The 12,736-nt window shown below is 44.4% G+C and overlaps 3 protein-coding genes across 3 annotated transcripts in view; 1 reads left to right on the top strand and 2 right to left on the bottom strand.

The window, feature by feature from the left end:
• Positions 1 to 4,490: 4,490 nt before the first annotated feature.
• Positions 4,491 to 6,052, bottom strand: Pmar_PMAR027393 (hypothetical protein; the record flags this gene model as incomplete). Its single annotated transcript, XM_002780734.1, has 7 exons — positions 4,491 to 4,544; positions 4,679 to 4,769; positions 4,982 to 5,116; positions 5,336 to 5,415; positions 5,578 to 5,708; positions 5,755 to 5,830; positions 5,879 to 6,052. 7 exons carry the CDS (start codon positions 6,050 to 6,052, stop codon positions 4,491 to 4,493), a joined length of 741 nt encoding a protein of 246 aa, XP_002780780.1.
• A 683-nt stretch (positions 6,053 to 6,735) lies between these two features.
• Positions 6,736 to 8,153, bottom strand: Pmar_PMAR027392 (conserved hypothetical protein; the record flags this gene model as incomplete). The annotated part of the gene is made up of 6 exons (XM_002780733.1): positions 6,736 to 6,793; positions 6,908 to 6,985; positions 7,474 to 7,547; positions 7,609 to 7,719; positions 7,927 to 8,016; positions 8,064 to 8,153. The coding sequence occupies 6 exons, from the start codon at positions 8,151 to 8,153 to the stop codon at positions 6,736 to 6,738; spliced, it is 501 nt and encodes a 166-aa protein (XP_002780779.1).
• A 3,268-nt stretch (positions 8,154 to 11,421) lies between these two features.
• The window catches only part of Pmar_PMAR027391 (rage-1, putative), a gene marked incomplete at both ends in the record, with an annotated part of 1,693 nt that continues 378 nt past the window's right edge, over positions 11,422 to 12,736 (top strand). Inside the window, 11 exons of the mRNA XM_002780732.1 lie at positions 11,422 to 11,445; positions 11,629 to 11,700; positions 11,758 to 11,838; positions 11,881 to 11,952; positions 12,008 to 12,069; positions 12,111 to 12,180; positions 12,229 to 12,300; positions 12,344 to 12,414; positions 12,458 to 12,517; positions 12,566 to 12,691; positions 12,724 to 12,736. Coding sequence (XP_002780778.1) covers positions 11,422 to 11,445; positions 11,629 to 11,700; positions 11,758 to 11,838; positions 11,881 to 11,952; positions 12,008 to 12,069; positions 12,111 to 12,180; positions 12,229 to 12,300; positions 12,344 to 12,414; positions 12,458 to 12,517; positions 12,566 to 12,691; positions 12,724 to 12,736 — 723 coding nt within the window. The remainder of the gene's footprint in view (positions 11,446 to 11,628; positions 11,701 to 11,757; positions 11,839 to 11,880; positions 11,953 to 12,007; positions 12,070 to 12,110; positions 12,181 to 12,228; positions 12,301 to 12,343; positions 12,415 to 12,457; positions 12,518 to 12,565; positions 12,692 to 12,723) is intronic.

Genomic DNA, 12,736 nt, shown 5'->3' with positions numbered 1-12,736 from the left:
TATATCCGGGTGATTTTGTTAACCGTACTGGGCGTCTTTGTAGCAGTCGAATCTTAGATGTTTTTTGGGAACGGTATCGAACGGGTGCGAGACCCTACTCGCCGAAAAAATGGCGTCAAGGCGACTTATGGTGCAAACCAAAGTGTATCGGCTGGAGAGGAGGGGACTGGGTATCTCTACAACATAATGGAGACCACTGCATTTCCGTCCATGGGTGAGTCAATTGCCAATCATAACATGGGTGTGATGAACTGTCATTCTCATCTCAGGTCATTTGAAGAACACCTACCAAATTGTGGCATGTATTTGTATCCATTGTTTGAAGAAATATCGTGCTGGTATTGAAGGATAGCGACGATGATGATGATTTGCTGATCGTGGTGGTGGTGCTAGATACTCTATGGAACATATCAGAAATGAAGGCTGTCGGGACTGCCTCGTCTCACTTGTCCGTTTTCGTTTTAATAAGTCACAACAATCGACAAAATCATACCCCGGGTCAAGCTCATCAGTGAGGTGATACTCGTGTTCATCATGAACAGTTCATGTGCTTTGCCTTACTATTTTATGTTGGGGAGGATCTGGTCTACGATGAATATGTGACTATACGGTATAGACAGTATTCACCCCCATATGGGGAAGACTCATGGGCGTGGTACGACCAGCAGTCATGCCATCCACCAGGTAGATCCCTCAGGTATTGTCATTGTATTGGTATTGGCTCTCGATTCCTGAGCCCCGTAAGTTCAGTGTCCAAGAACTCAGAGTAAAACAACTCGATTGTTTGTCGTTGTTGTTACTTTAAAACTCGTGTCATTGTTGTTGTTGTTGATCTGAATTGAATGGCGTTTGAGCGAGTTGTGAATGGTTCAGCTATGTTGAGGTTATCACTTCCTCGATCGACTCTCTGTCAGCGCGCTGATTGACCAATCGAGAAGACCAACAAAATCCGTATTATTATGAAATTAACCGTATTTTGATGAGAATGTCTGCGATCGGGAGTCCCGATTCGGGACTCCACTATAGGAAAGCAGCCTCTTTTAATCCTTACGCGTACTATACGAATGGCGCTGAAAATATGAGAGAATCCTATCACGGGTTAAACTCCAATATCGTTCCCATCTCCACCAACAGCATCACGCTGAAGTAAGCTAGGAATTACATTAATTCGATGATCAGAAGCAATCCATTTAAACTTCTGATTTCGGACTCGTCGTGAACGACGACGGCAACGTGAGAAAGCTGTGACTATATCGTGATGGATTTTACGGATTCACCCCTCCCCCTAGCCTGAGGATTTTTGGTGATTTGTGATTCGGTGAATGTGTGAGTGGACAAATGGTGTAATGATTAGTTGTAGTGGTTCGTATTCAATCGATCCAGGTTCGAATTAGTGTGGAAGTAATTTTATTTCTTTCTCAGGGCGAATATCGACCAGCTGCCTCACATGATGGAGAGGTGTGGGAGAGGGAGAGTTGGTCCTGGACAATCGCAATGCAATGCTTATTGCATTTTCCAGCCCAACCGAGATCTCGTTTACTTCTCTCCCAGTCATCATTTCTATTCGCACGGTGATTGCTCGCAGGCGGAAAAGGTGCTTGAAAAGAGTATTATGCCAGGCGGCGACGGCCCCGAGCATTGATGAGGTTGGCTCATTTTACCGGCATTATCGATCCTGTGTTTTTAGACATATGCGAGAGTATGATTTCGAGAGGCTCCGCGAGATGAAGCCTAATCTGAAGATAGCAGCCATCCGTTGAGGAATGTCTCGCACTATATACACATTTTCATATACACATGAACCATGCTGTGATTTCTCGTCTTATCCCAGCGTGTCTTGTTCAAGCGGAGCTGCTTGTTCGAGGAACTGGGAAAAAAGGCGGAGCGGAGCTGCTGATCCGGAGAGATTGGAGATTATACTGGACGATATAGAAAGCACGATTCCCACTTTTTATCGTTTCAATGACTTCAGCAAGTGCCATGAGATATACGCTAATGCATCTGTGAACGCCCGGCTGAGGAACGCGAGTACGGCAGTGAAGCAGTTGAATGCGGGGGAGCTACTGGGGATTGAGGAGGTTACTGATTACATTAGGTTGGGACTTTGGCTAAGGAATGGGAGCCTTATAATCACTTGTGGATAATACCGCATGATTGGGTACGCAATGAGCCTGAATGGCGTCATGGTCGATTTGATAGTATCGCTATCAAATGACATCTCTCTGATAAGATGGTGTAGCGGCTACCACTTCCGAAGCTGAGCGGCATCCCACTCAGCAACTCTGGTTTGAATCTCGTCGAAACCGATGCGAACAGCACCGGGTCGCGAGCTTTCCGAGGATACTGAGGACTATCATGCCTATCATAGGCAATGGGCTGTATCGGATATATCCTATTCGAATACCCACATGTTGCTCATGCCCCGTGCCGAGATGTTCATCACAGCTTGACACAGTCGTATAAAGCCCCTGTCCCCGGGTGGTGCCCACACGAGAACTGCGTAACCTTATCACTGAAAACGCGGATATTTTTTATTATTTAGAAACTAGCTGGACTCCAGTTTTTTGACGGCTGGTCTCGCGACCGGTACCTCTCCCTCTTTCGACTCGATCCCAAGCACACCCTTCGCTTTCTGCGATATCTGGCAGGAAACGACATCACAGCTGCGACCACCAGACGCTCGCTCACCATCGCTATCCCTCCAGCACTCACGAGATACAGTATGTACCCTGGCAACACTAGATAGAACAAGAACAAAAACAGGACCACTGGTAGAGACTTCTTGGTGAGATCCGCTAGTCCTTCTGGAGCAGCAACCTTGCAAGAAAGCTCTCCATAACACTTGAATAGACTTCGAATGCTCTATCGAGACCGATGCGAACGAATTAGGAATACCAGACCAACAACCCCGGAGTCTTCTCACATCCACTGAGGGATCTGTCAACTTCTTCTGGAGTAGGCTTGCAAGCCCTGGTGCATGCATGGCGCTGCAGATGACAACCACTGTTTCACCCGGCTGAGAGTTCCATATGATTTGATGAGCCATGTATTGGTTTCTCTCGTCAATGAGAACCTAAATTGTTCCCATTCTGACTTCGACATTCCCCAAAAGCTTACCTTGTGGATCCCTGGACAGTATCGCTTTAGGAACGAGTCCAACTCCCTCACGTCCTCACTATTAGCCTTGTCCTTTGGAAACACCAAAGATCGATTGCCGTACTTTAGAAAATTCCCGAAGGTCACCGCCTTACGGTCGATCAATGAGATATATAGCGGCGTTGATTTCCTTGGCCGCCTCAATAGAAGCCTTCAGTTCTCTCAGCATCAGCCCTCCATGCACCTGTCCCTATCAGTTGATCATCATTTAATTCGGTACGAACTAGTGGGGGAAATTCCGGCCGGTGGGTTTTCACACGGGGATATATAACAGCAAAGCATAGTTCATGCGAAAGCAGTCAGTTCATGCGAGAGCCTTAGATTCGTCGAATACGAATAGCACGTAGTATTTTATCTGTGTATGGGGAAACTAAAGGAGTATAAATCTATAAAACTGTTGACCATTTGGGAACTCAAAGCAATGGTTGATGGAGTGTAGAGATTCTATCTACAATTGCACTCATAAAATCATCCATTAGATTCGAGCTGAGATCCCACAGTGGAATACTCTGTACAACTACAATAACAGACTATATACCAATTCAGAATGAATATACCCTTTAGTGAATACTATAATAGTAAGTCTATGAGAAAACGATTCTGTCATGTTCTCGTCATCATACACTCACCATCGATAGTCGGCGTAACCCTTGAATGAGAGATTCCCATCACACGGTGACCTATAGTGAGTTCGACTCCGACCATCACAGTTGAGCTCACTGTATGTGATCTTGTATCCTCTATAGGTATAGGTTGTAATAGGAGTTACCAGCAATGAGTTTAATCCCTCGTCGCGATCAGTAGGGCAACTAGGGTGAAACATTCGGCTGGTAAAGTTGAAAATCATTGTGTCATGGTACCCCCCCACAGCTAGTAGAATTTCAGGGCCCAGCTCTCAGACACTCTCACCGTGCACGCTTTCCCTCAACTGTACTGGAAGAAAGACAACAGTCTCAATAGAAGGTACGAAATGACTCTATTAATGCGAGTATTCATAACATCATCATACATGCTAGTCGATCACTTCGTCGTCTCCATGCGCCAAAACCAACTAGACGCCCTTCACTTCGCGTACGGCCCACGACACTTGCCGGGAGTCATTGATAGCTAGGAAGCTCAGCCCAGAAGAAAGTAACTGCCCCTTACTCTACTGAACCCCTCCCCCCTCAGTTGATTAACCAACGAAAGTCAGTGCCCAACAGCAGCGTAGAAATTGCCAATTATAAGCCCAACGACACATCAGTCGGGCAACATAGTGCTCACATGCTCCTGCTACTAGACTCAGCTAACGCTCACAGAGACTTAACCATATTAGCTGCATTTTCAGCATCACTTCACGCTGGCGGACGCAGCACAGCAAAAACGTCACCCGTGATAACATGCGAGCCCTGAAGAGAATCATCCTCATAAATCACACAGTAGTAGCTATAGTAGTATAGATACTATAGCTGTACATATCGTAGTACCATATACTATTATAGTAGCAGTAGTAGTAGTAATCATCCATCACAATAATACCCACCTCTTCATGTTCTGATGATTCCTCCTCGCCAAGATCACCAATGGCTTCCTCCAACTCTGCAATTTCATCATGTTTCCCTTCTATTCTGCGCCTACCGACAAAACGAACATTCCCATACATATGCTTCCACTTACTCAGCTGAGCTCAGAATTTTTCCCAGTGAAACATGACATCACACACCGTAGGAGTAAAGTGTAGAAAAACCATCAAAAATTTCCTCGAAATTTCTTCATATCATCGACACGTGCGTATTTTCCCAAACTGTCCTCGAAATGCACCACAGTAGCCTAATGAGGAACCCACCAGGTCTCTCGAATAGCTTTCTCAATCGCCTCTCGCTTTTCCTGCTCCACCACCTTCTCATGCCTCCCTACTCTAGCCACACTCCCCCCATGCCGGGGCGACCAAACTGGAGTGTCTATGCGGACCTCAGGGGCTCTGAGGGAAAAAAACTCCAACTTGGTTTCTAGAAAGCATTGGGAGTAGCTCAGCTGGGAGAAAGGAATCAAAGGCTGCACACAGTGATTGAAGTTTATAGGAATCAACGCTAATTTCTCAAGATTCCCTCAGAATTTCCATATTGTCATCAACACATGTAGTTGATTATGTGCACATTTTCTCACACTAGCTGCACAAGAAACCCGTAACCGTTAATACAGCTCCTGTGCTTGTAAGAACAGCTTCGCCCGATCCTCTGGGAGTCCCTTCCAAGCTAGTTCCATCTCCACCAATTGTGACTGAAGCGAAAATGCGGCATCCCGGGATCGAACCTGAGACCTTGGTGTAGCAAGCTCACCTGCAAAAATGAGAATTCGTTTCTCGCCTTTTCTAAACAGGTCTACATCGACCCCGCAGACAGACTCGAGAGATTTACATCCGTCCTAAAGAAATGATCTGACCCGGGATCGATCCCTGGGTCCTCCACTTTCCCAGCCCTTGCACTTTCCTGTCAATTTGATGCACATTAGCCCTCTCATGCCGAACTTGACTCTTCCGCCTCTCCAAGTCCCCCCCCGTCTGGCCGCAACATCTGATCGCAATAAACCATACCCTGCACCTGATACCTTATACCACACCTTTCTCAATAATTCGCCGCCTGAGGGACTCCTTGCCAGAAACCTCACGTTCGCTCGCTCGCTTTATAGCAACCTCCTGCAAGGAGAAAAAACGTCCCCCGAGCATATGATACAAGTGCACCACCGCTTCGATACGAGCCTGGCATTCGGTGGATTGTCGCCGGGTTTCGACTTTCTCCTTCTTGGCAACCTCGAGCTCCTTCCCGAGATACTCACAACGCTCCTCGAGCCTCCTAATATTATCTAAAATGCCATCACTGGCATTCGAACCCGCGATCTTACGGATGATAACACACATTCTTACCACTGCTCATGGCATCTAACAGACCACCCGAGCTAGCATCGTATATTCATATCATATCTTTACCGTATATTCGTTTGCTTCAAATCGTCGAAGTCTTCTCCGCAACCGCGTGAGGGCGTCTTGCTCCACAATTTTTTCATGACCTGACTTATACATTGTGAACCAGACCGTTATGCGAGGCAATATTTACAATTTAGGGAGTTTGTCGAAAGTCAACGTTGAGTAATATCAACATGATAACAATGTGTATCGATTGATGACACCAACGTTTTAGAAGCGTTACGTAGTCTACAACCATACTCTCTAATTGAAGAAGATCTAGATATGCATAACTGTTTGGTCACCAGAGCACGATTCGGACAATAGCATACTCTTCCTTTCAGCCGCCAAATGAGTGTCCCTCATATTCACCACCTCAGCCAGCAGGGAAATACCTGATAACCAGCATCACCGTCACCGCGCCACGAAATTGTCATTCTCACTTCTCCTAGTGATGTCACCAGGTCGTATCCTACACGTATCAACACCCACGATGCGTCATAGAGGAACTGTAGGTCTACGAGTCCTCCTCCTCCTTCAGTACATTCCGATGGGGAGCTCCCCAGCAAACGCGCCCTCAGACCTGAACACACATCCTTCCGCACCGCTCAACAGGATAGTCTCTATAAGAACCATAGTTACTTCTTATTGCTGCCAATTTTCCTCAACTCTCCATTTTTGTACTTGCTCAAGAGCCTGATAGAGAAGCAGTGTCCCACAGTGAAGGGCGCGACAGTAAGAGGAAATAACACTATCTATTACAGATCGTCTGCGGATAATAAACTCCCCAAATTTCCTCGCTAATACTACCTATCATGATCACCATAAAAATTGCCGTTGTAATACAAATGTGGTGTAACCTCCGAGCCACTCTTCGACACAGTATACCTGATAACCACAGCCACGAATTGCAAAATGAAACACGACATACGCAAACACAAACTCGCGACCTATGTGGGAGAATATACGCACACAATGTTGGAATATATGTTAGGTTTCCTCAGCTGAACTCATTATGAGAACTAACACACACAACTGACTTTAGAATTATACAAAAAGCAACGAGAATTCCCGATGATTTCCTCATTATCGCGCAGTTGGCAATATGCATACTTTACCACACCGTTCGAAACTAAGAGGATCACTGTGGGAGAATTTCCACATGGTTAACTACCTGTGTTAGTGACAGTATAGAAATTGTGGAAAATTTGTCTTGGTTTCTGTAAAAAAACTCTACTCGGATTCGTATGTAAATTGCTATAATCAGTGAGGAAACACCAGAACTCAGCTGAAGGAGGCGGCCACATATTCCTCCAACACTAAAGAGGATCACACGAGGGACTAACATCACTCCTACCACATCTCCCATATACTACCCGGTGATAGCAGGATGCTCAGTGACATCAACAGTCACCAATGGGACCGCTCCTAAAGATCGGCAATGGGAATCCTCCAGATGCAGAGGTTGGTTTTGGAGATACCTTTCGCCAGACCAGGACCAGACGTATTACCTCCGTGAGCATTTTCACCACGTTCAAACTCAACTGGCCTTTGGGCGCATCGACCGTTCCCTCCATGAAGAGGACTAACGGCTTGTTCTTGTTGTTGTTGTTGTTGAAAACCTACAAAGCCGCGCCCAAAAATGAAAAACGAGTACTGTACTATTCCGGAGAAACACCACAGGCAGACACGGCGGTTCGCTTCCTGTAATACGTATTAATGTATTACGCTAAGCGATTAATAGCGGCGTGCTTGAAATTTCCTAAATTCTAATTTCCACAAATATAACACCGAAGAGAACTTCCGACCACAAAAATGGCCACCATTACAGGATCGAGTTTCCTATCAACTTCGTCCTTCGACTCCTCGTAACACTTCAACGCCTTTCCTGTGTACGCGGCATTCTGTTCTTTTACCACCTGCGAAGCACAGAGGTGATGTGATAGCGACGAGAAGTGAGCCGTACCTTGACGAAAGTTGAGGCAAAACGAGCACAGCTCAGGCGGGGGATGGAAGACCGTGCGAGATGCCTGGCAGGAGCGAAAAGGCTCATCATTGGGGGATTAACAACAACAGTGACCACTGAAGAACAACCATTATACTTGGAATACAAGGGAGTGGATCATGGAATGCAAAATGTGAGTGCACTAAACAAGGAAAACGAGTTTCAAGTGGTGAAGCGGATCCCATAATATCTAATCATCCTGATCGAGTAAGGCATCAATTACGCAGTAGAGATTTTTAGTCTAGTGGTTAAGAGTAGCGCTTATCAATGCGACGACCCAAGATCAAATCTTGGCCTTTCCTTTTTCGAATTTTCTGTGGCTTCGAGTCAAGACCTTCAACCTTATGAAGAACACAATCCCCCAGCGTCAATGACTGAAGCAGAGATGAGGTCATGTCATTCGTCCGTCGATTGTTGAGGGTCTCGACCGAGTAGTATCGCGAGAGAAGCCAGAATGTCTGACTCTTAGACCTTAGACCGATCGAATCATTGAGAACGGAATTCAAGTGGCTGCGAGTTATGATATATGTCATTGCGATGGTGATTGCTTATCGAATGCTAACTGGTTTAAGGTTGGTAGTTTTCATGTTGACACAATTTATGTACAGTTCTTGGATGCTACTCTGACTGTTGATGAGCCACATGTTAACAAACCTGGTAAGGCGTGTACCGTTCAGCGTCAGCCTACAAGTTGTCGGTTTCTGGTATGACCACTTGCGTGCCATGGTTTTCTCTCATCATAAAACTGTTCCCGTGGAGATCCTTGCGCCGATCATTACACTGAATTACAGTTCTGTCACTAAATTCGCGTACTTCAGGGCATCCTTTATATACCCATGTTATGAATATAATCGAGTGATGGTATCCCTGTTAAATCCCAACTGCAATTTATTATTATTGATAACAATACGCCCCATTTTCCCAATGGTCTTCCTTCATATCTCATCGAATTCTCCACTGGAGTTTCACCCGTAATATGAAAAACACTAGTGAAAAACATATTCCACGACTACTGATTGCTGCGAATATCACGTTTTTCACCACTTCGCGTATAACGGGTGAGACTCTAGTATATTAGTATTCTATTTAATATACTATTGACTGAGAGCATTGGGTAAAAAGATCGTATATTATCGGTGTATTATTAATGTCTATAAGAAGTGTATCCAATTGAGGGTACGTGAAGATCCTTGGTAGCTCCTCGATTGGGAGTTGGACTACGAGTGGTGACTACCAAGCGCGAGAAATGAAGATACTTCAGGTGGGATGATGTCAACGAGTCCGACTCGTTGGTGTTTGTGGTGAAGTCAAAAACGGAGAGTTGAAGCTTTCGTATAATAGGAGAATCAAAATGACTATTTATTTTCAAAGCGAGGAATATTTTATTCGAACCATGAAAGAGCAATGCCTTTAGGGTTGGTAAGTGGCCTGATTCACAAAATTCACAAGTGAAAATCTATTCTAAATTGATAGATTCTGAGTCTCGAGATTGAACATGTGAATTTTGCATGAATGTGAAATCTTGCAATCTTGCATTTCCTCGGAGTTTGAGATTTCGTTTTAATCGGCTTTTTAATCTTTTTGATTATAGCAACGAAAATAGTGATAGTAGAAATATTGTGGAGTTTCACCACCCTAGTAATATGAAACACAGTAGTGAAAAATTTATTTCATGACTACTGTATAGCGCGAATATCGCTTTTTCTCACTGAGTATAATGATACTCCATGAAAAACGGGATCAACGCTTATGAAGATAGTGATGGCAGGAAAATCTTGGAGTCTCACCCGTGATATGATGACCAGTAGTGAAAAACACATTTCACATCGCGAGATTTTTTTCTGGTGTAAAACACCAGTTCGCGTTTTACATATCACCTATATTATTGGAGTTCCATCCGTTTTACGTGAAGTGGCGTAATACTGTATGTGAAAGTCGCGATATTAAGTGAATTGACATATCACCTTATTTCGCATAAACCACATTACGTGTTTTACGCGATATTTACTGTTATCATGTTTTTTTGATATCATGGATGAAACAGCAATTGATATGGATTTCTGAGAACTGCTTTCTACGTCGTATCAAGCTCATAATCAGAGCTTTGTGAGATAACGCCTTTCCCCAGAGTTTGATAACAATGGGGAGAATGATGTTCATAATGTGATTATGGCATTTACATGGGGGGGAAACTGATTGAAGAATGTGTTCCTAGCCATACGTGGAAAATTAATAATGATACAATATAGGTTCCTGGATTAGCAATGAAAATAGTGATAGTAGGAATATAGTCGAGTTTCACCACCCTAGTGATATGAAAAACACATTAGTCACCTAGCATAAAACACTCGTTCGCGTTCTATCAGTGGAACTAACGTTAATGTAGGACGATCGCGACTTGCGATGTGCGTGTCGATGGTATAGTGATATGTGGCGGTTGTTGTTGGTGTGCCGAAAAATATGTATTCGCTTTCCTCGGCTGAGCTCGAGAGTTTCCTCACTAAATATATATACGTTAATAAACCAATCCGTTTACACGAATCAATGAGAATATCCCCAAAAATTTACTCCCAGAATTTTCGTATTGTCATCACCAACATATGTGGTTGCATATTTTCCCATACTGCGGTTCGAGAAGGGAAAATATCGATTCGACGATATGGGATCATCACCGAGGTGAGTTTAGTGTACTGGAGTGGGAATTTTGGAATCGATCGGACGTGCATGCGTGCTGTAATGGTTTTATAATAATTTTCCGAATCATTAATGGAATATATATTCTGTTTCCTCCTCGATGATAGAAGTGCTCAGTGGAGTTTCACCTGTGATGTGAAATTCACGTATTTCACGACTACTGCATATCACCGCGAATATCGCGTTTTTCACCCAGTTTCACGGCACTTGTAGAACGGGTGGTGAAACTCCAGTAATAAGCAATAAATTTTCAAGACTATCGTACCAACACACGTAGTTGACTGTGTGCATGTTATCTCTTTTTTGAGAATTTCATTGGTAAATTTTCAAATTTTATGATTCTTAGAGCATCTGAGGGCCTGGAAATGAGAAGACTATCGCATTATCATTTTTCTAAGTATACACTGATTAACATATTTACTTTAGGTCTTCACGTGGTGTAATTTTCCTTATTGGGCTGGAAACTCTCGGCGGTGCGTGCCTCGTGAAAGAAGGATAGGATAGTTATATGTGCATGCGTGCTTACCGTAAGTCGTTCAACTTTTAATACCAAATATGGAATAGAATGAGTTGTTGATGATCCATTCATAACGAAAGTTTGGTAAAAGCAGTTTGTTACAATTACATGACTTTCTCATATAAAGCAAGAGTAAGGCGCATCAGAGGTTTGTAGCCCTTTCGAACCTCGGCAGTTTGTGATAGAAAAATCGACTACCATATTCGATCTACCCAGGTCCCGGGTTCAAATCCACCCCACGACATTTCTCCTGCATTTTTTTCTCGCTCGCCACAGATCTCTCCAGAATTGATATTTGAGCAGTGTTGCCTTCAGGTTGGTGCCACATCATGCTCTATGCATAAATACAAACTTGTTGCTAAGAAAGGTGAAGGGACGTTCAGCGAGGTAGCCTCAGGGAACCATTGGCAATCGAGTCTTTGTTGTTGTTGTTGCCGTGATAAGGTACTCAAAGCTCAGTCGCTGAGGACCAATCGTCACTATGCTATAAAGTGCATGAAGAACACCTTCCAATCTATTGAACAAGTGAGAGCTCTAAAAGCCTGATGGAATCGACTGATGCTCTAGGTTAACAATCTACGTGAAATCCAAGCCCTTCGCCGCCTTGGTGGCCACCGACATATAATAAAGTTGCATGAAGTGAATTCTCCTCTTCCTCCTCCACAGAGTATGAGATGAGTATCTTTATCTCGAGGTACTCTACGATGAACCCTCTGGTCGCCTTGCCCTAGTTATGGAGCTCATGGACATGAACCTGTGAGGCATTGAAAGGAACCGTTGTTGTGACGGCGCTGTAGATACGAGGCTATTAAAAACCGACGCCATCATTTCCCTCAAGTTAAAGTCCGTGAGTGGATGTACCAGCTGGTAAGCTCAACTTGGTCGCCTGCTGAAGTGGTTGTTGTGTCACATTAGATGCTCGCGGTGGACCATATGCACAGAAACGGCATTTTCCATCGAAACATCAAACCTGAGAACCTCCTCATAGTGAGCTTATTTTCGAAGTCCCTTGATGCACTAAATCGACCAGGTTGACGATATGTTGAAGTTAGCCGATCTTGGTAGTTGCCGAGGTATATATTCTCGGCAACCCTACACTGAGTAGGAGTACTCCCGTAATTTCTATACTGTATTTTTTTATCAGTTACATCAGCACCCGTTGGTACCGGCCCCCCGAGTGCCTCTTGACCGACGGTTATTACACGTGGGGGAAAAGAGCTCTTCACTGGATCAAAATTGTCGGATTTTTTAGATTCAAAATGGACATTTGGGGCGTCGGTTGTGTATTTTTCGAAGTCATGGCGCTTTTCCCGCTCTTCCCCGGTCGAGACGAGACCGATCAAATTACCACAATTCACGCTATTCTCGGTAGCTCTGGGTGCATCACATCATCGCACGTCTTGGGTCCAGGCACTCCCCCAGC

Source organism: Perkinsus marinus (assembly GCF_000006405.1).
Source record: "Perkinsus marinus ATCC 50983 genomic scaffold scf_1104296944144, whole genome shotgun sequence".
Lineage (NCBI taxonomy): Eukaryota > Perkinsozoa > Perkinsida > Perkinsidae > Perkinsus > Perkinsus marinus.
This window is presented reverse-complemented; position numbering and strand designations above follow the sequence as displayed.